Genomic DNA, 27,255 nt, shown 5'->3' on the forward strand with positions numbered 1-27,255 from the left:
AGGCGGAGGGGGGAGGGTAAACACACCAGAGCAGACTGAGTTCAAACAGGATTGAGGGAGGGGGGCGTCTAAGAAAGCAGTGAGAGAAGAAGAGGGGAGGTTATGGCAGAAAGAAATTCTTTGACAACCGCAGATTTGGAACAACACATCTGCTAAGACTGGAGGAGTTGCACAATTCTGCAGGCAGATTGCTTGAAGAAAACAGGCAGGACTCTGCAGCCGGAGGGGGTGGCTTACCACCGAGTCCCTCCTTTCTCTTGAAATGGCTTGGAAATGAAAACAGGACAGCCTTATTCCTCTTATCCGAGGAGGCACATGCAGCCGCTGACCAGGGGTTTGGACTTCATTTGTGGCTGAACATGCTGGAGAGGATTTAAAAGGGTGGGGGAGATTTGGATTTATGCTGAAGCTGGATGAGATACTGAAGCTGGGAGCTTGGAACTGGGGTGTGATGCTCCTCATCACCACAGAGCAGAGCTGATTGCCCTGTAGTGCCTGTAGTGGAGAGAGGCTGCTGTATTTGTTGTGTTCACACCCTTTTTTTCCCTACAACGTGGCTACTGTGTTTGCTATGGTCCTGCCCCACCGCTCCAGCATAAGCCACACACTGGGGAGGAGGAACAGCATGGGAGGTTAAGAGAGGAGCTTTAAGCATGGGAGCCAAACCAATGAAATGGTATGGGTTCTTAACTTGTTAATACCCTTTTTCTTTTTTCTCTCTGTTTCTGTCTTTCTCGTGATGTCTGTTCTCAACCATACTCCATTCCAGACCATACAAAGTGTCAAAAACAGGCACTATTGTCACTATTGTCACACTGTTGTTGTCTCTATTGTGTAGTATTATCCATTTTCCATCTGCTGACCTTATGGTGTAGTGTTTTTCTTCGCTTTTTGGGGCATTGTGTTAAAAAGCTGGTGCTCTAACCATGCTTTGTCAGGTGTGAAACAGGCTTAAGACCACTCATTCTCCTCCAAGAGGATGAGCCATGCTCATTTTCAGTGTCTATGTGGGCGCTGGGTGTTTCTGCCCAAATAAAATTGCCTAGCAACTGCCAACCTGACCCATTGTCCATCTGGAATGGTCAGCACAGCCCAGCTTTATATATATATATATATATATATATATATATATAAATCTCCATCCATCTTTTTTTTTCGATCAGTTTGCAGTTATTACATGCCATATTTTAATGGGATGATTACACTTAAGAATGATGGGACTACTACCATTATTGAGTACAATGCTCCACACAAGCAGTTCATAATTGGTAAAAGAGTAGACTGCATTGACAGGTCATGTGATTCATTCATTTAGTGATTCATTCATTCAGTGTTCATGCACAACTGCAGAGGCATAGCATTACTACATTATTACTCACATTCGAACCTCCTCTCTGACAGCAGCTACATTATAGATGCCTGGTAAACTAGGGCACTGGCTGCTTGGATCCGTCTCAAAACATAGAATTAGTATACTAATGTGGGGATGACCAGCTTCGACAGAGCTCATCACTGGAAAAATGGACCATGTGCCAAACACTTTGTGATTGTGATTTTGTTATTAAATATAAAGCAATGCCAGTCAATGTCAATAACACAATAAACTGGTCAGTAGATGACCTTAAAATATATTAGTTTTATGATTATTCTGACTGCAAATCATTAAATATTGAATCAAGTCAGCTGACAAGCATGGAGTGAGCAGATAGTGTCTTTTGAGGCCTACTTTGAGAACACAAAATCAGTCCAAACGTCTGTGTTCCTAAGCAACCGTGATAATAAGATGAAGCAGACAAAATATAATTTAGAGAGAGTACTGGTACTAAGTGTTTCTGGAAAACAAGGACATGTGTCCCTGGGGTAGTAAGCCATGAACTGATATGGATTTCTTGATATTTCTATGATGAAGAGAGATGCTATCATAAACAAAGAAACCATAAGAGTACAACTCCAAATCTTAAAATGTTAAACTGTATAAAAAATGCTAACTTAAAATCAAAGTTTCTTACACCTACTTTGACTTTTGTTTTCCTTGCAGATGATTTATTCAATTTATTCAGTCAAACTCACTGTAATTTGCTAGATTTTTGAAATATACATCCATTGCTGCATTGCAAGCTTGCAACACATTTTGAAAAATTATGAACTAAAGAAAATAAATAATGATTTGATTTTAAACAGGGGGTTTTAAATCAGGTGATTATAATCATGATTTGGTACAACATTACATCACATTTGGCAGACGCTTTTGTCCAAAGCAACTTACAATAATGATGTACATATACTAATAGAAGACATAGAAGTTTAAGGTATAAAAAACATTTAAGACAAGGAATTACTGGAATGGAGGAGGAAAGAAGGGAAAGAAGGAAATGAGGTTAGAAGTAGTTAGTTAGTTAGAAGTGTTAGGAGAGTAAGAGTTCTTTGAACAGCTCTGTCTTCAGGAGTTTATTAAAGATAGTGAGAGATTCTCCTGATCTGGTAGTAGAAGGTAGTTAGTTAGAGGTGTTAGGAGAGTAAGAGCTCTTTGAAGAGCTCTGTCTTCAGGAGTTTATTAAAGATAGTGAGAGATTCTCCTGATCTGGTAGTAGAAGGTAGTTAGTTAGAGGTGTTAGGAGAGTAAGTGCTCTTTGAAGAGCTCTGTCTTCAGGAGTTTATTAAAGATAGTGAGAGATTCTCCTGATCTGGTAGTAGAAGGTAGTTAGTTAGAGGTGTTAGGAGAGTAAGAGTTCTTTGAACAGCTCTGTCTTCAGGAGTTTATTAAAGATAGTAAGAGATTCTCCTGATCTGGTAGTAGAAGGTAGTTAGTTAGAGGTGTTAGGAGAGTAAGAGTTCTTTGAAGAGCTCTGTCTTCAGGAGTTTATTAAAGATAGTGAGAGATTCTCCTGATCTGGTAGTGGAAGGTAGTTTGTTCCACCATTTCATGATATTGTGTACTGTAGAGGGAGAAACATCACCAGCATTCACCACCATCCACAAAAGTGTTGGAGGATCAAAGACGAGCAGAGGTATTGAGTAAGTTCAAAAGTTTAAAAACAAGGTTTCTCAAATAAATATTGGTAGGGATTTGCATTTTACTACCTCTACAGCACACAATATCATTAAATAACTCAAGGTATTGGAAGTTTTAGTACATAAAGGACCAGAAGCACACCCTTGATCTCTATCCCAAATGACGGCCCTGCAACAGGAATCATTTGCTCAGCCCAATATGCACAATGAGCACAATATATTCACCAATTTACAAATACCATTTACATAACATAATGCAGTGAAATAATAATAAAAGAACCACTGCAGGTTTTTCTAAATTGCATTTTCCGTACTGTCACAGCCTTTTCCGTTTTGAGTTTGTAGAACTGTCTCAAAAAAGGTTGTTCTAGTTGCTGGTTGCTTAAAATAATTATATCAAAACACAAAGATGCACAAAGATTGGTGCATTTTAAGAGAATAAGCTGACCAAAGACTTTTTTTCTGAATTGGACAACGTTCCAATATTATTAGTCATCTTGAAAATGGGTTCTCAAAAGATCACATTACCAAGTCTTTGCCATGGCTTGAGGGGTGTTTAACAAGGCCTCCCATTTCTCCCATTTCATCTCTATTGAAAGCTTATGAATGCACATTCCAGAGGAATGCTTTGGCAGCAAATATCACTGTGGTTTGAAACACAAAACCCCCCATGGGAGTAAAGTTCATATTTGGTATGTATACTATTGAGTCTGATCAGTACTGTGAAATATCTGGACTACTATAATTAGATTAATTATAGATTATTTATATTATACTGATAAAAACTGGATGTCACAGTGCCTCTCAGACATATCCGCATGGATAAAGGAGCATCACCTCCAACTAAACCTTTCCAAGATAAAACTTCTGGTTATACCAGCAAAACCTTCTATACAACACAACTTCACCATAACCATCGACTCTCTCTCTCTCTCTCTCACCGTCAAAGGTTGCTAGGAACCTGGGTGTTCTGGTTGATGACCAGCTCTCCTTCACGCACCATGTGGCCTCAGTTGCTCGATCCTGCCGCTTCGCGCTCTATAACATCAGAAAAATTTGACCGTTTCTGATACAACAGGCCACCCAACTCCTGGTACAAGCAGTGGTCATCGGTCACTCCTCGACTACTGCAATGCCCTACTAACTGGCCTCCCAGCCTGTGTCATAAAACCACTTCAGATGGTCTAGAAAGCAGCAAAGCGTCTGGTCTTCAACCAGCCAAAACCAACGGGCATATGTCACCCCGCTGCTTATTGAGCTCCATTGGCTACCAGTTGATGCTCGCATCAAATTCAAAGCTCTTACAATCGTCTACAAGGTGATGACAGAACAACTCCTTCCAACCTGGACTGATCACTCCTGAAGGCTTACGTTACCTCCTAACCTCCAGTGAACGTCGCCTAGCTTTACTAAACATTCACACACAGCAATCCATACTGTTCTCATACAGAGTTCCCCAATGATGGAACAACCTACCTTCCACTACCAGATCAGGAGCGTCCCTCACTATCTTTAATAAACTCCTGAAGACTGAGCTCTTCAAACTGCACTTACTCTCCTAACACCTCTAACTAACTACCTTCTACTACCAGATCAGGAGAATCTCTCGCTATCTTTAAGAAACTCCTGAAGACTGAGCTCTTCAAAGAGCACTTACTCTCCTAACACCTCTAACTAACTAACCTCATTTCCTTCTTTTCCATCTTTACTCCTCTATCCCACTATTTCTCTTTGACCTCCTAAAATGTTTATTTTTTTTCTTCTTTTTTTATATTGAACTTCTATCACTATATGTACATCATTATTGTAAGTTGCATTGGACAAAATCATCTGCCAAATGAAATGTAATGTAATGTTATCTATTGTAATGTAAAAATTATTTGGTCATTATTTTCTGCTTGATTTAACTCCACAGTCTAAGCTCATCCAGCCCCACACACAGCCCCAAAGAGGAGTACATCATCGCCCAGTCTGAAGATCAGCTGGAGATTGTGAAGAACCATACAGAGCAGCCACAGAGCCTGAAAGGTAAGATGAAGATCAGATTAAATGATAAATCATCTTCGTTCTGCTGCTGCTCGTCTGTCTCAGCGCTCTCCTGTTCCATGGACCATTTCCCTCACTTTTGTTCCAGACGATGCAGTGAAATCCTCGGTAAATGAGCCGACTCCAGGCCCAGAGAATGCTGGAACAGGGGAGGGAAGCTCCTGGGAGGAGCAGCTGTGTGCTCAGCAGGAGCAGCTGGAGAAGGAGATACAGGAGACCAGGAAGATGGTCTCAAGGCTTCAGGTGAGCTTACACTGTAAAAAAATCATTTAAGTCATCATTTTGCTTTGACTCAGTTAAGTTGTAAATACATACAATTGTAAGTTTAATCAACTTAATGGGCTCCTTGCACTCACGGCTCTGACGCATATCCGTTTTCAAATAATACGGCTCGGACATTTCCGGTTGTATTGTTTACATTCGCCTGTATAGGCAAAACGTACATTTTTTACTAGCGAGAGGTCAAAATGAGTATCCAGCGTGAAGTTTTCAAGCCGTTTTAAGCACTGCTGTGTTCCTTTTTGCACGGCGTCTGCTAAGTTTTATGTAAGCTTTAGGCTTTCATAGCTTCCCTGCTCAGAGTGATCTAATAAACAGTGGCTAATGAACATTAGTCGGGACAACTTTACCATTTCACCGTATGAAACGTCTGTAGCAAACATTTCATACCAGACTACCTGGTTAAATCAAAAACGTCAGAAGCTTGGAGACGACTGGCAAAGCATGCAGTGCCACTGCTTGGAATAATTGGAATATGGAATAATTAACGTGACAGCACCCAGGCTCCACGTGTTTGGGATAGGAGATCAGCTAAAGGTACTTGCCTGAATGATCCACCACCTAGCATTTTTATTATAGCTAGATATTATTATTATTATTATAGCTGGCATTTGTATTATTATTATAGCTAGATATTATTATTATTATCATTATTATTATTATAGCTAGCATTTGTATTCTTATTTTTTACTATTATTATAGCTAGCATTATTATTATTATTATTATTATTATTATTATTATTATTATTAGTATTATTATTATAGCTAGATATTATTATTTTTACTATTTTTATTATTATTATTATTATTATTATTATTATAGCTAGCATTTGTATTATTCTTATGGCTAGCATTTGTATAATTATTTTTATAATGATCATTATAGTTAGAATTATTATTATTACTAGCATTTTATTAGACTTCCATTTGACAACAGAAGAAACTAACAACTATCAGTAATGCACCTAGCAAGCTAGTTAGCTATACTAGCTAATGCTGAGCTGTGTGGGCTAACGTAAAATATAAGAAAAAAATCTTCGTAGTTGTGTAGGTATGAAGATGCATATAGTTTAAAGCCTTTCTCTAGCTTTCTAGTGGTAGGCTTTACTGGTCTCCTTGACGTTGAGGTTAATTTTTAGAAGCTCTTGTAAACACCAGCTGAAAATACTGCCATAGCCAGTGTATTCGAAAATCCAAACAGAAAACGCTGGAGCAGCACTGATGAGAATGCGGAAGTAGTTTGCAAAGAGCGCATTGAGTCAAAACTAGATGATAACTTGAATCAGTTGAGTTTTGTTGTTTTGCTTGAATAATTTAGTTTATTTAATATATTTATGGGTATTCTCAACATATTTAGCATATTTTATTGAACTGCCAATTCTGACAGTATAATTCTGGGGCAATATGAGTGATAAAGGTGACTTGCTCTTACAGCCTACAACACTGAGGCCTGATAATCAACGCATATATTATAATACTGCATGCCTAGGATAAGGTAGCTTTGGCCAACAAACAACACAAAGATGGAAAGTAAGGTAGAGGCCATACCCAGTATGCAAATATATGGTGCCAAGAGCCTTATGGGAAAGCGGTATGAACCAACACAGTGGAAAGAGCATTAATACGTCTAGTATACTAAAAGTTGGTTAAATCACATTTTTTCATTGGCTCAACAAGCATTCTTAAGTTTTCAGGTTGAAGTTCTCTGAACTCATTTTATTGAGTTGTTCTGGCTGGTAAATTCACTCAACTTGATAATTAGTTCTCTCAACTAACTGTAACACTCACTGGCCAGATTTTTAAAAGCTTTCCAAAAAAAGAAACTTGAAATAAAAAAATGCTAAGAAGTTCAGTATAATGTTCTTAAAAAGCACAAAAGAAATATTAAATTTTTAAATCTAGATAATCAATATTTGATGCATATTGTCAATCACACACAGTGCAAGCAAGATACATGTAGTGTATAATGGTATTATAACACAGTTAGTTCTAACTCCACAGTCTAATTGACTGAGAGACTCTAAAGGTTCAAAAAGTGCCAATACTGCTAAATAATCCAATAATCTAGTACTCCACTACATACTGTACACATGTAACAATGTTAGGGCTTAGGACAAAACCCCCAGTTGTAGCCAAATAGCAGTGTTATAATAAAAATAAAGTAAAATCAAATTTGACACTTGTTGTGTATTGTAATCAAAACAAAAAATCTAAATGAAAGTAAGGCAAAAAGAGATGGAGATTGTTCCCTGTTATCTGTTATCTGCACAGCATCCCAAACCAAACATTAAAAGAGAACTACGGTGTAAAATTGATCGAGATCCAGCTATTTTTTACAGTTTCTCCAAACATGCTTTAGAATGGATGAAACATGGCATATATTCCCCTTCAGATAAATTACTTTTACACTGTTATCCATGCTCAAAGTAATTTAAAACGAGGCATTAAGAACTTTAAAAGTGCACAAGAAGTTCATTAAAAACCACTGTTTACAACCCATAGCATAACCTACATCTCCGGGCGGCCCCATCTTAAAGTAAAGGTAACTGATCATGACTTTACTTTAAGCTGGCAGTGCCCAAAGATTAGGGTACGGTAGAACAAGGCCAACTGTGCTCTCTCAGGGCTCCAACAGCTGATGGAAAGCAGCATGACCAGGATTCGAACCAGCGATCTCCCGATCATAGAGAGATATGGAACAGTTTAATGAGGCTTTTAATGAAGGTCTTTTACTTTAATACCTCCTACTAAGACAAAGTGGCTGAGTTTTTTTACACATTCACAGAATGAAAAATCTGAGAATACTCTGGCTAAGAGTTTATATGGACTCAGAAATAAAAAAAATGTTAAAGGCTCTCTTTATTAGATTTTTAGACCTTACTCAAGTCTAAGAAATTGGAGTATGAACTGACTATGAATGACTACTTGAATAAACAGATACCTGCAACAATCCAATTATAAATGTGCATGAGTTTTTTACTATTATCTGTCAATATAGATATCGTTAACTGTTAACTGCTACTGTATTATATTTATATATTTGATATATAAGTGATAGGAGTATGTAATTTGAGAGTGAAATTTCAGAGTAAAAGCTCTGTTTGTTGAAAAGATCTAACTATCTGGATGTTTGTGTAGTCAGTTGAAAGTCTAATTACTAAAAGGTATTATCTGGCTCTGAGCCGCTGTAGATGTTCCTAATCTGCAGTACCAGCTTTACCACTCTGGAAAATAAGCAGTAAATTACAAATTACCAACATTTTTATCAGGTTTAATTATAGACACAGATCTTATTATAGAACCAGTCAAACTGCTTGACCCTGTGCTGATGAAAGTAATTGTCAGAGTATTACTGAACTGCAGGACAGAAAGTAAGAAGTTGATCTTAATGAAGGAGATTATGGGAGGAAAGGGGAGATACGACTTTAAGAAAGGAAGAAGATTAGCTTAATCGCCAAACTGCGTGCAAGAATGATCACATGATAGCTGCTGTTTAGACGTTCGTGTTGGTCCAACAGCATATGTGCACAGCAAGACGTCTAGCCTTAGCCTGGCAGACTGTGCTTTACAGAATAACTTTGCCACCTCTCTCTCTCTCTTTAGGCTTTGCTGCTTCACGGGTCACTGCCGGAAGATGAGCAGGCAGCACCTCTGTTTGGAGACAGTGCGGTCAATGCGGAGCAGCAGCTGGTAATTCACCTGTTTTTCCTATTTTCTCATTTATCTCTGTAACATTTTTAGCTGGTAATCAGATGCACACAATGGTTTATTTTCTTTTTTATTGTTCCCATGTTTCACGCAGATATTAATCCGTAGTCGGCTTGATCAGAGCATGGAGGAGTCTCTGGATCTGAAGGTGAGTCTAAGTCTCAGAAAAAAGCTGCTAATTTCATTAATGGATGAACAAAAAGCAATATAGTTCAAGTAGATACTAATGTCACTGGGTTTAATATGTGCTTTCAGAGGGAACTGCTGAGGTGCAAGCAGGAAGCACGCAACCTTCAGGCTGTAAAGGTAAGATAAACCAAAAAAATAAAACATCTCTACTGATAATCTACAAATGTTTACTGGTGATTTAATGGTTAAAAGTTAAAAGTTTAGTAAAAATTATAAGAGAAGAAAATAGACTTCTTAACTTTTAATGAAATTAATGTAAAAAAATGTGTTCCAAGATATTTTAGAGCACTCCTATTGGCCCATTCCTGCTAGTGTCAGGTATTGCAGCATGGGAGATGCGGACGCAGACACAATTGAGAGGAATTTTTTATAATAGAAATAAACAAAAATAAACAAAAAACAGGATAAATAAACAGACAGGGTAACTAAAATACACACACATACACATACATACAAATGTCTCTATTCCTATCAGCAATATTTGCTGCTACTCCCCAAAAAACTATAAACTCTCTACCTCAGTAACTACAGTGATTATATATGTTCTATATGTTACAGTATGTTACACATCTCTGCACCTTATCCTCACTAAACACTTATTATACCGTATCGGTACTGCACTGTCCTGTCTTTTAAATTGTCTCGTCTTTTGTATTTATTGTGTTTATTGTAGTGTAATAGTTTATGTTGCACTGTTGTCACTCCTGCACTTTATGTTGTCTATTGCTTGTTGTCCCATGTTGCACCATTGTTCCGGAGGAACGTAATTTCACGACATTGTGTATCTGTATTCAGATGTAATGACAATAAAAGCCTCTTGACTTGACCTGAAATAAACAGAGAATACACTTAATACACTCAAACAATCTAACTAGACTCACATTGACAAAAGATGGAAAAAGAAATGGTGTGACAGCAAAAATAAGCACATTTCTAATGAGAACAGTCTTTAAGCAAAGTCTTCTAGCAGTCCTTTACAAGCTGAGAAAAGGTGTATATGATGAAATTAAGCCCACTTGTCTCTACAGGACGCCCTGCAGCAGCGAATGTCGGTACAGGAGGACTCAGTGCTGCAGCTAAAACAGGAGCTGCTCAGATCCAGCATGGCCAGAGAGGAACTAGCAGGACAGAATGTGAGTATACTGGATAAATAACTGTACTGTTTAGAACGAGCTGCATTGTAAAACTAGCTTTGAGCTCTGTTCTGATTTTTATTTCATATGACACTAATTATTAACACTATTATTGATGTAGAAAAATAAACTGAGATTACAGAGAGTGACACATTTTTAGTGGATATCCTTGTGTTTTTCAACAAGACAATACAAAACCATCTGCTGCACACATTGCAAAGGCATGGCTATGAAAAAAAGGTACTGTCTAGAGGTACTGTCCTGGCTAATCCTGACATCCTGACATGTCCACAATAAAGAATGTGAGGACAATTTGAATAAAAATAAAAAATAAGATAACTGGGCTCCAAATGGTCCAGCGGGCTAAGCGCTGTCACTATGATCAGAAGATCGCTGGTTCGAATCCTGTTTATGCACCTTGCCATAACCTGCCAGAGCTCTGAGAGAGCACAATTGGCCTTGCTCTCTCTGGGTGGGTACAGTAGATGGCGCACTTTCCCCTCATCACTCCTAGGGTGATGTAGATCAGCACAAGGCTGCGTCTGAGATGCTGCGCTTTCCTCCGAGTGTTAGCGCTGTGATGCTACTCGATAATGCTGCATCAGCAGCAGATCAAAAAGAGGCGGAGTCTGACTTCACATGTATCGGAGGAGGCATGTGCTAGTCTTTACTCTCCTGGTGTTGGGGGGCATCACTAGTGATAAGGGGAGAACTAATGAGTGGGTCGGGTTATTGGCTGTGTAAATTAGGGAGAAAATGGAAAATAAATAAATAAAAAAGATAACATCAGAAAAAACTTAATCTTTAGCATTGAGTGTTAAAAAATACATGGCAATATTACAAAGTGGTTTTCCTGTGTTGTGGTTGTAATCATTTAAAGCATGCAAAATTATGCATTACATCTTTTTTGTGTAAAAAGACATATGGGAAAGATATGGGAGTTCTTTACGGTAATCTTTTTGTCTCCAGGTGGAACTGCAGAGGAAGCTGAGCGATCGAGACAAATTGCTGGCTGAATACAAAGTAGGTGATCTTATTTTTGCCGCCTTATTGAATTTTAATGCTTTGTTCATGCTTTGATTAAACAGAGCACCATCTCAGGACTGAATCTAATGGGAGAATGTGTGTTTTATTCTCATAGAAAGAAATTGCACAGAAAGACAGACAGATTCTTCAGCAGCAGGCTAAACTGGACGAGTCACTTCGAAAACTGAATGAAAGCGGCCATCCAAGGGTAAAGTACAGAACTAATAATATATTTATAGTTCATTATGTTGTGTTTTTAATACATAAATACAAGTTATAAACTCGTGATTCAGAAAATAAGCATATTTGATGTGTTTGCAGATTAATTATAAAGATAGTCCAGATGACATGCCCATTTGATGACTGTATGGGTAGCCTAACAGGGACGCATTAAGTTTTTTCCATGGGTTTTACAGCTCTGGAAAAATATAAGAGATCACTTAAAAATGTTTTATGATGAGTTTCTTTGATTTTACCAAATTGAAAACTTCTGGAATATAATCCAGAGTAAGATGGATGATCACAAGCCATCAAACCAAACTGAACTGCTTGAATCTTTGCACCAGGAGTAAAGCAGCATAAAGTTATCCAAAAGCAGTGTGTAAGACTGGTGGAGGAGAACATGATGCCAAGATGCATCTAAACTGTGATTAAAAACAAGGGTTATTCCACCAAATATTGATTTCTGAACTCTTGAAAATTTATGAATATGAACTTGTTTTCTTTGCACTATTTGAGGTCTGAAGGCTCTGCATCTTTTTTTGTTATTTCAGCCATTTCTCATTTTCTGCAAATAAATGCTCTAAATGACAATATTTTTATTTGGAATTTGGGAGAAATGTTCTTCTTCATCTGGTTTGTGCACTACACATTGGGAAGCCATACCAATTGTCTTTGCAAGGTCAGCTAATGAAAATGAGAGCTCTGCTCCTAAATTAATAGCTTTAATCCTAGCAGGAATACCTGCACACTTCCTGGTATTCACTTCCTCCTGCCCCACTTTAACTCCTGCTTCCTAGGATTAGCCTTCAGGCAAAGCTGTGGTCATGAGGACTGGTTCATGTGTCATCCCATTTTCCAATATCCAGCCGAGTCTGGTGATGATATGCTGCTCTCTAGTGTATAATATGATGTACAATAATGATGAAGTTTTAGAATGCTCACTACAAACAACAAAACATCACTGCATTTTAAATAATCACCAGCACTGATATATATTTTATTATATATTATATTATATTGGGTATATAACTCCAAGTGTGCAAGACTATCCCATCAAGCTTTATTTTTATTAGGGAAAACATTGAGGCTGACCCCCATTTACAATGTTGCCGAGCATTTGCTGTATAAAAGGGATTAAAAACATTTAATAAGAAATTAGAAATAATATAAAATAAAATAGCAAAAAAAAAAAATAATAATAAAAAATGTTAAATACTAATTTTAAATCAACGTTTAATATATATGAATAAAAAATATATGTAAAATAGAAAAATCCAAAGGACCATTGACAAATTGACATAAAAAGAAAAGAATTTACGAAATATAAAATAAAGAAAAAGTTAATAATAAAAGTAAAGTAAAATGATTATAAGAATGATAAGAAATTATAAAATGAATAATAATTAACTAAGAACATAAGAATTAAAATATAAAACATTAGAATAAAAAATAAAAAGTAATAATAAATAAATACAAATAAATTAAATAAATAAAGAAATATAAAAAAATAAAATAATAAGAAAAAGATAAACTGATTAAACAAAAACTTATTTAAAACAGTCACAGCCTTTCTGGTACTGTTATGTAACATAAATTGTGTCCTGTTTTATAGTTCTGATCTTTAATTTTTCAACTGTGGCAACAAAAATATAACTAGATCTATACCGGTTCTATGCGATACTTGCTCCTGTCCCATGACTTTTGGCATGTTAGTGTCTATATGTCACCTATAAAGTATATTTATATTTTATTTAACAGTACACTTTTTCTGTTTACCTTGTTACCTAATCTGATTTCAAAACCTTTCAGACCTGAATTATTTTCAGTGATAAAAATATAAAAATCAAGATTATGTAAATAAATAAGTATTTTAATGTTCCCTGCAGTGAAATATTTTTTTAACATTGTATCTTTATTCTGTATATCTTTTATATACATATTTTGTTTCATTTTTAGTTTCCAACGCAGTGGGTGGGGCTGAACTGCTATTTGATTGGATTTGATAAATGTTATAAATGTAATATTCAGAAGGACAGCAGGTCTCAATTTGAGTAAAGTGAAAAAATATGCAATAAAGAAGAAAACACATGACGATATCCATTGCAATATAATCAGGATTTGAAAGGGTTAAATTAACTCTCCAAATCCTGCCTGTTATCACTAGATGGAGGAATTGCACCAGGATTTTATACAGCTCTGGAAAAATGTAATGGACCACTTTAGTTTCTGAATCAGTTTCTCTCATTTTGCTATTTATAGGTTTATGTTTGAGTAAAATGAACATTGTTGTTTTATTCTATAAACTACAGACTTTTCATTTCTCCCAAATTCCAAATAAAAATATTGTGATTAAGAGCGTTTTTTTGCAGAAAATGAGAAATAAATGACTGAAAAAAAAATGATGCAGAGCTTTTACACCTCAAATAATGCAAAGAAAACAATTTCAGAGTTCAGAAATCAATATTTGGTGGAATAACCCTGGTTTCTAATCACAGTTTTCATGCATCTTGGCATCATGTTCTCCTCCACCAGTCTTACACACTGCTTTTGGATAACTTTATGCTGCTTTACTCCTGGTGTAAAAATTCAAGCAGTTCAGTTTGGTGGTTTGATGGCTTGTGATCATCCATCTTCCTCTTGATTATATTCCAGAGATTTTCAATTTGGTAAAGTCAAAGAAATTTTTAAGTGGTCTCTTTTTTTATTTCTGTACATTTATAGAAAAAAACACTACTTTAATGATCTGAGTTTCAAACAATCTCTATTTTCTGTTTATCTCCATTCTAGCTGACTGGTCATGAGAATAATGGCTACAGTCATATGATGGAGACGTCTTCACCCTTTCCACATGGAATTGTAAGTAAAGTTTTTACAGTTATCTGTGATTAAATACATGAAATATGTGGAATTGTTGGAATCCTACATGTAGTGGAATCCTTACTACATATATATTTATATATATATATATATATATATATATATATATATATATATATATATGTATGTGTGTCAGAGTGATGAACTACAGCTGGTGAGAGACGCCCTTCGCAGTCTGAGGAACAGTTTCAGTGGTCACGACCCTCAGCATCACACACTGGACTCGCTGGAGCAGGGTGTGGGCAGCCTGATGGACCGCCTCCACACCACTGACTCTAAGAAGAGGCCGGACAGAAAGGCATGTAAAAAACTCTCGGCCTGAAACACGGCTATTGTCCATAATCAGCTTAACCGGCATTAATGTTGTGTAACAAAATCTCATCTCACTCCACCACAGGGCCCAACCAAATCTCCAGGACGACGAGCCAATCACACGGATCGAGAATCATGGCCATCTAGTTCCAGTGAGTCATTAATGTTCGACTGATACAGAAAATTAGGAATATACAGGGATTGGACAATAAACTGAAACACCTGTCGTCATTTTAGTGTGGGAGGATTCATGGCTAAATTGGAGCAGCCTGGTGGCCAATCTTCATTAATTGCACATTGCACCAGTAAGAGCAGAGTGTGAAGCTTTAATTAGCAGGGTAAGAACACAGTTCTGCTCTAAATATTGCAATGCACACAACATTATGGGTGACACCCCAGAGTTCAAAAGAGGACAAATTGTTGGTGCACGTCTTGCTGGAGCATCTGTGACCAAGACAGCAAGTCTTTGTGATGCATCAAGAGCCACAGTATCCAGGGTAATGTCAGCACACCACCAAGAAGGACCAACCACATCCAACAGGATTAACTGTGGACGCTGTAAGAGGAAGCTGTCTGAAAGGGATGTTCGGGTGCTAACTCAGATTGTATTCAAAAAACATAAAACTACGGCTGATCAAATCACGGCAGAATTCAATGTGCACCTCAACTATCCTGTTTCCACCAGAACTGTCCGTCACCACAATCAATTATTGTGGTCTAAAACCAGGTGTTTCAGTTTCATTGTCCAACCCCTGTATGGGATTTAATAAAAAAAGAGTCTAATGATTTGTTTTTGCTGTTTTTTTGCAGAGATTGCTCACTCTCACAGCAGCCCCGTCCTCAGCACATCAGCCTCAACCAAAGTACTCTACTTCACTGATCGTTCCCTCACACCTTTCCTCATAAACATCCCCAAAAGGTATCAGTATGAGACATATTATCATCTTTAGACATGAGAACACATGAGAGCAGTAAAAAAGGTGTTAAAAGTTTAGAAATCTCAAATAATATCACAATATTTCCTGGTATTTTGCAGATTATTTCAAGAATACACTGCTGCAACAAAATGAAAATTAAATTGTAGTATTGCATACAATATGATAAAGCACACCCCTAACTGTAATATAAAAAATACAAGAATTTTATCAGGTTTGTAACAGAAGTCAATGATCCAGAATGTCATGAGGCTAATAATAATGCACTCCAAATATCTCCATATATCCAGGATTAAAGTATAATAAATCATACTGAACAGATATAATCTGTCTCTAATAGATATATAATGGGAAATGAGAACAATGGGAATTTTTCTTTTGTTAGAAACAGAAAAAAAGTAGTACCCTGATGTGATAATTAGGGGTGGGTGACAGGGCACGATATTTCAGGGTATAATATTATCCAGGATATTCAAAAATGTTCAAGATCTATAAAAATACAAAATGTCAAAATAAATGACACCTGTTATAATTGTTATAATAAAGTATAATAACGTGTTATAATTAGAGGCCACTCTAAAAGCTTTTGTGTTTTACTGGCTTAATAATTGAATGGCATTTACTTAATGTACTTTTGAGGATGGAGGCCTAAGTCTCTTAGCGGTTCTGTGAATCAATAGAAATTATTTTAGATGCACTACATGGACAAAAGTACTGGGACACCTGCTCATTTATTGTTTCTTCTGAAATTGAGGGTAGTAAAAATAAGTTTATTCTGTATATTTTTAAATTAACTGTTTCTGCTGCCCAGGGAAGGCTTTCCCTTATATTCTGAAGCATTGCCGTAAGGATTTGATTGTATTTAGTGATGAGAGCATTATTAAAAACAGGATGTTGAATGATTGCTATCATCACCATCATTCCAAAGAATATAGCTCCACTGCTTCCACCCCTCCAGCCCATGCCTTACATGCATTCATTAGTAGGCGTGGCCAAAAACATCTGAACTTACAAGATACATTTTAGACATCAGCTAAATAACCTGTTTATCTTGTTTTCTATCCACCATTAGAAAGCTACTGAAAAATAAATCCCTATAAAGGGGAATAAAATGCTAAATTCATTACTCTAAATGTCTTTATCTCTTGGCAGACTTGGGGAGGTCACACTGCAGGATTTTAAGGCAGCCGTGGACAGACATGGCAATTTCAGATATCACTTCAAGTCTCTAGATCCAGAGTTTGGAACAGTGAAGGAAGAGGTAAGAAGAATTCTGAAATCTAAGCTACTTGGTGGTTTATAACAAGAGATCACACTTTTGGTGAACAGTGAACAAGTCTAAGCCTCGCTCTTTGTGTCTTTTCCTTCCAACATGGGCACTATTAACTTTAATTCAACAGTAAATACTGAGCTGTCCAGTGGCATTGTGTGAATCAGTGAAAAATAAATCATGTCCTAGTCCTCACCCTTCCCAATGCTGGTTGCATTGTATAATAGGGTAGTATAACCTACAGTAGATAGTGGATAGGAACTGGCAATGACAAAAAAAAATTATGGGGAACCCTTTTGAGCCTGTTCTGGTCACATAACCCCATCCATCATTTGTTATTGTCCTTACTGATACTTTATGGACGTAACTCTGAAGTTCTGAATGTTCTGAATTCATAATACAAAATAAAGTTGTCCTTCAAAGAAGGGTGGGGATAGTCTACTACATATAGATACTGTATCTAGATACCTTTTTTTACAAAAGTTTGGACATACCTTCTCTTTTTCAATGCATTTTCTCTATTTTCATGACTATTTACATTGTAGATTCTCACTGAAGGCATCAAAACTATGAATGAACACATGTGGAGTTTTATGTACTTAATAAAAAAAAGGTGAAAAAAAAGGACAAAATATATATATATATATATATTCTAGTTTCTTCAAAATCGCCCCCCCTTTGCTCTGATTACTGCTTTGAACGCTCTTGGCATCATTCTCTCAATGAGCTTCTTCAAGAGGTGGTCACCTAAAATGAAAAGTTTTCCAACAGTCTTGAAGGAAGGAGTTCCCAGAGGTGTTTATTAGCACTTGTTGCTCCTTTGTCTTCTTCACTCTGTGCTCCAGCTCACCCCCAAACCATCTGGATTGGGTTCAGGTCCGGTGACTGTGGAGGTTCAGCTCATTTTTTATTAAGTATATAAAACTCCACGTGTTCATTCATAGTTTTGATGCTTCAGTGAGAATCTACAGTGTAAACAGTCATGAAAATAAAGAAAACGCATTGAAAAAGAGAAAGTGTGTCCAAACTTTTGGCCTGTACTGTATGTTAATAGAATCCCCTGTTTATCTTGGGCCTCTGTTATGTTTTTATTAGGTGTTCCAAGATGAGGCTATAATACCTGGATGGGAAGGGAAGATTGTTGCTTGGGTGGAGGAAGACCACGGCGAGGGAAGGTAACTGAAGTCTGAAGAGCATTCACACTGATCTGGGGACTGAAATCAATTACAGATGTCCATGTTCTACATATGTATACCTCAGCAACCTCAAAGAGTCTCAAAGTACCATGCCATCTCATATCATTCCAGTTCAGGGTTACAGTACGTTCACTTTTTTTGTGTAAGAAGAGATTCTAAGACCTGTTTACACAAAATAATGCTTGACGTTTGCGTTGACTGTATTTGGTACAATCTGTATGTTCTTTTCTGTAAGAGAAAGCTTTATATGGTGTCTAGAAAAAAATGTGTTTTACAAACCAATTCTGTATATTTAAGAGATGAAATATTACTGTATAGTGTCAAGATATGAGTCTATTAGTTGCCAAAACACTAGTATAGAACATATCACACGTAGAATATCGCCATGCGTGTTTCTGCTCATGGCTCACATTGTCCTGCTGGATTATTGTTAATGATTTTAGTTAAAGATTTTTCATCTAAAACTTTTGCAAGTGATTCCATAGACAGACACGTCTGCTGTCATTTGAACCCAGATTCTGGGAGAGATGGGACCACTTTATTTGTAAAGTTTGTATTATTTAAATTTTAAAAAGCGCTTTTTGAGAATTCAGCACTTTCCTGTATGTCTGCATGTATAATCAAAGTGGGTATTGTTCAAAAAATCAAATGCATCCAGTATTTGTTCAATTTTTAGTAAACATGATTTCCACAACTTGATTCAAGGTGTATGTTTTTTTAAACATTTTATTTATTGGGTTTTATGTGTTTTGCAATTAAAATACACTGAGACAACTGATAATGTAAGTAAACAAAGACATACTAAGTTCTTCAATGGCCAGGACCTGACCATTGAAAAACAGAGTAAAAAAAAGATAATAATGTATGCACACAAACAGAACCACTATACTATATAGTTCTGTAATTATAGAATTACGTATATAGTGCATCTATATGGTAAATGGAGTTGATCAAATGGACAATTAGTGTAGTAACAGTGAGGTGGTGTTAAAAATATCTGTTGATTATCTGTTGAAAAGATAATGAACTCTTTAAAGCATATTTTAAGTTCCATTTTAAGCAAGATTACTATGTGAGTTTTGCTTTTTGTCCAGTTATAAAGTTAAAAAAGGAAAGGATAGGAGCACCTTCAATAAAACATTTTACATTTGTGCATCAAATCAATTTTATCAAGGTTTCTTTTATACATACTTTGATTCTATAATTGAAATTAAAAGACTGAAAGGAAAATCCTAAGCCCTATCTGGACGAAATTAGTTTCTCAGAGGGTTCTTGGGACATTTTTTTTTTATGGGGGTTTTTATCCTCTGTGATTTTATTCCCGTCCAGAACGACCATGTCTGTGTTTTTCTCAGACGTCCTCTGAGAAAATTACAGGCTGAATTATCTACTGTTTTTCTCTGAACTCCGTGCTCCTCCGGTAATTTTAGTCACGTCTGGACACACATCTCTGAGTTTCGTCTCCTCACCTTTAATAAAATAGCTATTTGTCCACTGCTGTGCACCGTAATTACACTTTGGGCACACCACAGTTTTCACAGAGATTTACGTAAAACCACAACAGTGAGTGGAAATGGAGGAGCTACTGAACGTGATGTCATGTGACCGAGAAAAACAGCCTAAAAAAAACTCACTGGTCCTCCTGTTTTTTCATTTACAGTCCGAAATGGGAAATATTCTTCACAGACGTCCCCCTGAAAAACTAATCGTGTCCTGTTAGGGCTTTAGACTCTGAAGTGGTGCTACACTGTTCTACTATGCAGTGATATCTGCAGAAATATGACCTTCCTGCAAAAGTAATAGAAAGGAAACTGTTCTAGTATGCTCATCCTCAAAACTCAGCATCAGAGGTTTTCTAAGAAATAAATCTGATCGAGACTGATACAAAATGCTTAGGGTAGGTTTGGGGAAAAAGGTGCAGAAGGTTATATTTAGGACCCATCTCTAACTGTTATGCTTGGGGTGAATCAATAATGGATTGGGCTTGTGTTGGTGCCCTTTTTTATTTTATTATAATTTTTTGAATGATGGGATGGGATAAAGGGGATGTGAGTCTTGTTGCTTGTCCTGTGAAAGGTTGCCATCAGCTTACCATGAAGCAGTAGAGGAGTCAGTGCAGTTTGTTGAGAATATTCATATGTCGTTTACAGTAAATCAGCAGTAACAATCAGCATGTGTTTCTTTTTGTGGAATGCTGCACAACAAGTCTCCTCATTGACGGATTCAGGCCACCGAAGATGAAGATAATACATATCATCCACTTCCAGCAGAACATCATCCTATATACAAAGAAAAACATCCATTAGAATCTGATAAAAAGATAAAATTAATATCTTAATAAATATACATAGTGTAAAAATGTGTTAATTGACAATATATTTTTGTGTTTTTACTTATTAAGCACAAGTCTTTTATGACAGTCACATTTCACTATTTAATATTGCTTGTCTAAATGAAGGTTTGCTTTTGCTGTTTTTAGCTGCACCAAGAGATGCAGTGTGGGTACGAGAGAGAAGCACATGGTGCTAATGCTAATGCGTAAAAGCATAAAAAAGACAAATTAATTTAAATTTAACCATTCACATTCATGTCGCATGTCCATGGGTTGGATACCTATCTAAATTAGAACCACATATAAAATGACTCAAATCTGATTTGAAAAAAATCAGTGGCACGTTCACACAGCTATGAAAAAATTGGATCTGAGCCACATTGAGGGTAAAAAAATCTGATTTGAGCCAGCCTGGTAATGTGAACATAGCACAAGGCATATAAAAATACAAGTGTAAATGCACCCAAGATACATTTAAAATAGATAGATAATTGATCACTCAATAATTTCTGGATGTGATCTGAGAATCTTATCAGTATATAATCCTCTGGAATATAATTAAGAGGAAGATGTATGATCACAAGCTATCAAACCACCAAACTGAACTGCATGATTTTTTTTGCACCAGGAGCGACATCAAGTTATCCAAAAGCAGCCAAGATACATGAAAACTCTGATTAAAAAACAGGGTTACTTTATGAATATGAACTTGTTTTCTTTGCATTATTTGAGGACTGAAAGCTCTGCATCTTTTTTGTTATTTCAGCCATTTCTCATTTTCTGCAATTGAATGCTCTAAATGACAATATTTTTATTTGGAATTTGGGAGAAATGTTGTTTGTAGTTTATAGAATAAAACAAGAATGATCATTTTACTAAAACATAAACCTATAAATAGCAAAATCAGGGAATTTGATTCAGAATCTGAAGTGGTATCTTAATTATTTCCAGAGCTGTATATTATTATTCACTTTAAAATAAGTAAGGCAGGTGTAGTGACAGGTACCTGGGTGATGCTGAGATGGCACTGGGAGACAGAGCAAACTCCTGGAAGCTCCACATTCAGCTTTAAGATCCAGCTCGAGTCGCTGCTCTCAGAACAGACGGTGATTTGGTGTTTTGGCTGCTGGGGTTTGGATGAATCAGTACTGGAGATCACCTCAATCAGGCCAGACTTAGCCTTGCCTTCCTCCTGTCCCACACTCAGCTGAATACTGGAGTCCTCTTTATTCTCTTCCATTCTCAGAGAGGAGATCTGCTGTAGAAGTGAAGAGGCTGTGGAAAGAGGTAACGATATTACATTAATCTATAATGTGTTTTATTCTGAATCAAATTAAATGTCTAGTTGTGGTCTCTAGTGTGAATGAATGCCATGTAAGCTGTTTTTTTTTTTCTTCTGAAAAAACGTGCTCCGGTGTTTCTATTTAGCCCTGCTTTAGTTCACTGGATTAGTGGTCTCTGAAGAAAGACAGGATGACAGGATTTCTGCTCTTGGTCATGAATATTTATACATGCAAACATATCCCATCTGATTGGCTAACAGCACTGCAGCAGAGAATATGATCTGCCACCCCCCCATAGTCAATTTTACAACTCTAAAACTCAAAGGACAAAATGTTTTCAGAGATACAGCTATAGTTATAAAGATAAAGCACTGAGTGCTAGATAAAGTTAACCCCTCAAACTTCACTTAACGTCAGGCTTACAGCATCACTTCAGCTAAACTAACGCTACTAAACTCTTACCTCAGACTTGGTGATTCGGAGCTTGGGCAATTTTAACCATAAAAATGGCGAAGCCCCAGAGTCTTTATATACGCTCTATATCATAAAATCTCGATTTGACCGGTGTTCTGTCGAGTTGTGCTACCTTGTCAAACTGTGCTTCCCTAGTGTAAATTTAAGGTCTTGGTAAAACACGGAAATCCACCGGAGATCCGTTTTAAACCTACAGTTACTTACACAAGATTGCTAACGCTAACTAGCTCTGTAAACCGAAGCTGTAAGCTCTTTAGCTGAAGAGACAGTGGCGGTCGTGAGCCAAGGTGGGCGGGGCCATGAATACTAATTCACGGGTTGACGTAGACACAGCGCTTTTCCTGATCAACTTGCTTTTCTGAGGCTTTTCTTTTATTAACTACTGCAGATAATGAAGGTTGAGAAAGTTTAATGTGCCCCTTTAATATAAATCCACAAATGGTGATAATTTGCTTTAGAATAATACTTTTAATAAAAAAATCCTTCATTAATCTGTATGCTGTTCACCTACCAGGTTCTGTTAGTGGTTTGGAGGGGCTGGATTTGTCTTGTTGTTGTTGTGGTGTAAGCCGGCGTATCATATTCTGCACGGTGCCCTTTAGTTTGGTTTTAGTGATCATGACCTGCTGAGACAGACTGAGTTTGTGCTGCTGCTGTATGAAGCTCAAAGCCAGTAGATGGATCTGCTCCTTCTCCTGTGTGTTTTCCTCAGCTCTCTGAAGAACCTCAGGATTAAATGCCACTTCCACTATGGAATAATTTTCTGTAAAATAAGGACAAAGGAAAATAAAGTACAGGAATGTATTTGTTGATTTGAAAAACAGGATAAACTGTGTAACAGGTGCTTGAGAAGAAGAATGTGCTGATACTTTACTACAGTATTGGTCCATACATAGCCACAAACTACAGTAGTTTTTACTATAAACTTTATGGTTTAACTTAGGCTAAGTTCACATTACCAGACTGAGGTGACTCAAATCTGATGTTTTCATGGCTGTGTAAACATGCCAAATACGATTTTTTTAAACCAGATCTGAGTCACTTTCATATGCGGTCCTAAATTGGATATGTATCCGATCAATGGACATGCAACATGAATGTGAACGGTCAAGTCAAAATTCATGCGTCTTTTTGCTTTTACTCATTAGCATTAGCATTAGCGCTACGTGCTTCTCTTTCATACCTACACCCACATCTCTTGGTGCAGCTTAGCAGCTATAGCTGCAAAAAAACAGCAAAAGCAAACCGCCTGTCCTTTTTTCACCTCCTGGACCTGAGCATGAACTTCAGAGCAGCTGTTTACTCTCCACTCCAGCAAAAGATGCTCCACATATGAGCTGCTAACTCATCCATTTCCCTTTATAAAGCTACGAGTCTCTCCTCTCTCTAATATGAGTTTTTTTAATAGTTGTTGGTGAAAAAGGAGGCGTTTATACAGGTATCAATGTGCAGCATGTGAGACGTTTCAGGAACAGATTCAGATTCACTCACATTACACACAGATACAGGTCACTTACATTTAAAGTGAATGTGAACCATCAAGATAGACAAATCTGATCTGAGCAAAATCGGATCAAATTTGAGCAATGTGGCTTAAGTAATGTGAATGTAGCCTAATTATTTTCAACTAAGCTTGAAAGACTGAAGAAAGAATCTGATTACATAATCTTTATTAAAAATATGACAGGAGATTATTTACCATTCTTTTCCTTAATAGTTTCCAGTTTTCCACCACACACAGGAATGGGCTGAGTAGGAGAGGTGGGTGCAGGCACTCGTTTCCATCCACACAAATTTACATACAGTATTCCCTTTTCTGGCCTCTGGAAAAGATCACACACACACAAACACTTTAAATCCTTGAATTCTATGCTTATTAATGATTTTGAGATATTTCCTACATTATATGTTTTATTCTGTAAGCCACAAACCTGCATAATACTATATGTAAAATAATATATGTAAATATAGGAGTAAAGACGTGAAGTTCTAGCTAGAACACATAGTACACACACCTCTTCCCATTCAATGTGTTTTCTTTCTTTTTAGGATTTTTTTTACATTGTAAATGTAACATTGAAGACTGCATTATTATTATTTAGTAAGCAAAAAGTGTTTAACAATTCAGAATATGTTTTATACTTTAGATTTTTCTAAGTAGACATATTTAGCTTTTAATCTAAAAGTTTTGACACTAGCAGTCAAAAGTCAAAAGTTTTGACAAACCTTCTCCTTCAGTGTTATTCTTAATTTCTTCATATAATTTATTTCCTACATTGTAAATTAATATTAAAATACATGAAAACAATTAAGGGACGCATATGGGGCAAAATGAATATGAACCTATTTATTTATTTATTTATACAGCAAGTTAGCCACTCATTTTTTGTTATAAGGAGAGTGTTTGTGCCTGGGGAATTCTAAATGATAAAAAGGGAATAATAGGAACATCTGGTTTTGCACATACTGCATGGGATAAGATAAAATCATAATTTATTCAATTATGATTCGTCATTATGATTGTCTTACAAGTTGGGTTAAACACTAGTGTCTTTAGCTAACTGTTTCTGGAAATGTTTCAAAATAGTGTAAAATAATCTGAATTAGGTGCATACCATATCATATAATATCGCCAACATTTTTATTGAATATTGTGAATGATATTATACCCTGAAATATTGTGCCATATCACCCACCCCTAATTAGCACTTTTTTAGCAAAAGAAAAAATCACACTGTTCTAATTTCCCATTATATATCTACTAGAGACAGATTATATCTGTCCAGTATCATTTATTTTACTTTAATCCTGGATATATGGAGATATCTGGAGTGCATTATTGACTGTTACAAATCTGAAAAATTCTAGTATTTTTTAATATCTCAGTTAGGGGTGTACCATATAATTTAATTTTCATTTTGTTGCAGTAGTGTATTATTGAAATATTGTTTTTTTTTTTTAATTTTGTGTTTTGTCATATTGCCAAGAGTATCGTTATCGTGAAAATATCATAAATTTTGTGATTTTATTTTAGAGCTATATCGCCCACCCCCACTTTAATTCTTCTTAATTCTTATTTTATTTGTTTTATTTACATATTTTATTGATGTTTTATTCTTATTTTATTTTTATTCCCATTTTTGTTCTAATTTCTAAAGCACTTAAAATTATTCTTGTGTAAGAAAGGTGCTATACAAATAAACTTGCCTTGCCTTTAGTATGAGTTCATGCTGTATTACATTACAAACATCTGAAAACTAAGCTTTCAAACTATAAAGTAATCCAGACATGTACTGTAATGACTTTTTTTCTGGCATTTTCGACAGTTTTATAGTTATATTAACAGGTAAATTAAGTTAGTTATTATGTACTATACCTGTATAGAAGTGCTGATGCAGCAGTGCGGCTGTGGAGGGGATAAACAGTCCGCTCCCTCTCGTAGATGCCGCTGAATAAACGTCCTGTAGGCTTCAGGATTATTCTGAGACATGTCGTCTAAAATAGACCAGAACTGGCTGACCTGCTGAAGAACAGCATTCTGCTCCATGGTTAACAGCTTTATTAGAAGGGAGCTTAAACCTTCCTATAGATAAATAACTAAAAACAGCTTTTAGACACGATAATGCAGGAATACGTTACCTATCAAGACTCTACATTAAATTAGCGAACCTGAACTAGTCTCAAATACAGTTATTTATATGCTGTAAGCCTAATAATAACAGAAAAACAACAAAATAAAAGTTACTATCCAGCGTTAACTCGCTACAGCTGCCTGACCTGCAGTTAGTGTTACTTGTTGCCAATAGCAACGAGTCCACTGTAACCACTGTACCACATTGCCCACTAGAGGGCGCTGAATCCTCATTTATACATACTTACATTTCTAAGCTGCACTCTTTATATAAAGATCTGGGGGGGGAAATAAGAGATCACTTAAAAATGATGAGTTTCTTTGATTTTAACAAATAAAAAAAAAACATTTGGAATATAATCAAAAGGAAGATGGATGATCACATGCTTGAATAAAAAAAAAAAAAACTAAAAATCCATGTAAAAACTGATTATAGTAGGCCTTTATCTTACATAAAATGGATGAAAAAAACATTGAAATATCGCACATTTTACTAGCTGAATAACATTTCTGCACATTTTTGCCTTATATTTGTCTGAATTAAGATAGAAAGTATTAAATTATCATTTCTCTGTGTGAATTTACAGTTATAGTGCAGCTAAAACACCAGTAAGAGTAGGACCCACGCAGCCAGATATCTAATTTAAAGTAAATTCAATTTTTTAGATTAAATTATTCAAAATTATTCAAATTCTTAATGCTTTTCCAAAACTGTATGGATGTTTTTATTTTTCCAAAATTTATCCAGGACTGGAAATTGCTATGTTCAAATTCCATTACTTTTTTCAGGTTTTTCATGGCGGTACGAGCCCCGCATGTTTCCTAAAAAAACAGAATACTGTATAATGCAATATTATTAACTCAAATCTCTAATAATGCTAACTGGTAACAATGGTAACAGTGATAATTTGAGATACAAACACTTACTCAACCTTATCCCCGTAAGTGGTTGTTGTGGTGCAGTGGATAACACCACTGCCTTCCAGGTCTGGGTGACTATGCTGTGATACACCAATAAGAGTCCATGGGCAAGACTCCAAACACTACAAGTTACTCTGGATAAGAGTGTTAGATAAATGCCATAAATGTAAATATAAGTGTCAGTAATGTACAATACAGGCCAAAAGTTTGGACACACCTTTTTTTTTTCAATGCGTTTTCTTTATTTTCATGATTATTAACATTGTAGATTCTCACTGAAGCATCAAAACTATGAATGAACACATGTGGAGTTGAAATAACTAAAAACATGTTTTATATTCTAGCTTCTTTAAAATAGCCCCCGTTTGCTATGATTACTGCTTTGCACACTTTTGGCATCATTCTCTCA

The 27,255-nt window shown here is 36.2% G+C and overlaps 2 protein-coding genes and 1 long non-coding RNA gene across 3 annotated transcripts in view; 1 reads left to right on the forward strand and 2 right to left on the reverse strand.

The window, feature by feature from the left end:
* LOC125782549 (uncharacterized) overlaps positions 1-27,255 on the reverse strand; it is a 207,295-nt gene that overhangs the window by 17,032 nt on the left and 163,008 nt on the right. The window lies entirely within an intron of this gene.
* On the forward strand, positions 6-18,904 carry dixdc1a (DIX domain containing 1a). The gene is made up of 15 exons (XM_049466825.1): positions 6-676; positions 4,928-5,040; positions 5,147-5,301; positions 8,941-9,027; positions 9,140-9,193; positions 9,301-9,351; positions 10,263-10,367; positions 11,337-11,390; positions 11,509-11,601; positions 14,403-14,471; positions 14,629-14,790; positions 14,890-14,956; positions 15,615-15,723; positions 16,892-17,000; positions 18,105-18,904. The coding sequence occupies exons 1-15, from the start codon at positions 654-656 to the stop codon at positions 18,186-18,188; spliced, it is 1,335 nt and encodes a 444-aa protein (XP_049322782.1). The 5' UTR covers positions 6-653; the 3' UTR covers positions 18,189-18,904.
* Positions 18,914-26,229, reverse strand: pih1d2 (PIH1 domain containing 2). The gene is made up of 5 exons (XM_015600779.3): positions 25,671-26,229; positions 23,994-24,117; positions 22,806-23,057; positions 21,544-21,812; positions 18,914-20,484 (listed from the first exon to the last, which is right to left on the reverse strand). The coding sequence occupies exons 1-5, from the start codon at positions 25,839-25,841 to the stop codon at positions 20,350-20,352; spliced, it is 951 nt and encodes a 316-aa protein (XP_015456265.3). The 5' UTR covers positions 25,842-26,229; the 3' UTR covers positions 18,914-20,349.

This window comes from Astyanax mexicanus, chromosome 18 (genome assembly GCF_023375975.1).
Source record: "Astyanax mexicanus isolate ESR-SI-001 chromosome 18, AstMex3_surface, whole genome shotgun sequence".
In the NCBI taxonomy this organism is placed as follows: Eukaryota; Metazoa; Chordata; class Actinopteri; order Characiformes; family Acestrorhamphidae; genus Astyanax; species Astyanax mexicanus.

Excerpts from the sequence above, each read along its gene's own strand:
- dixdc1a (XM_049466825.1), top strand. The coding sequence starts at position 654 with ATGGGAGCCAAACCAATGAAATG. Across the intron at positions 10,368-11,336 it reads AGGAACTAGCAGGACAGAAT|GTGGAACTGCAGAGGAAGCT; the intron begins GTGAGTATACTG and ends TTTTGTCTCCAG. Across the intron at positions 14,472-14,628 it reads CACCCTTTCCACATGGAATT|AGTGATGAACTACAGCTGGT; the intron begins GTAAGTAAAGTT and ends TATGTGTGTCAG.
- pih1d2 (XM_015600779.3), bottom strand. The coding sequence starts at position 25,841 with ATGGAGCAGAATGCTGTTCTTCAGCAGGTCAGCCAGTTCTGGTCTATT. Across the intron at positions 23,058-23,993 it reads AACTATTAAGGAAAAGAATG|AAAATTATTCCATAGTGGAA; the intron begins GTAAATAATCTC and ends CTTATTTTACAG. Across the intron at positions 21,813-22,805 it reads CAAACCACTAACAGAACCTG|CCTCTTCACTTCTACAGCAG; the intron begins GTAGGTGAACAG and ends CTCTTTCCACAG.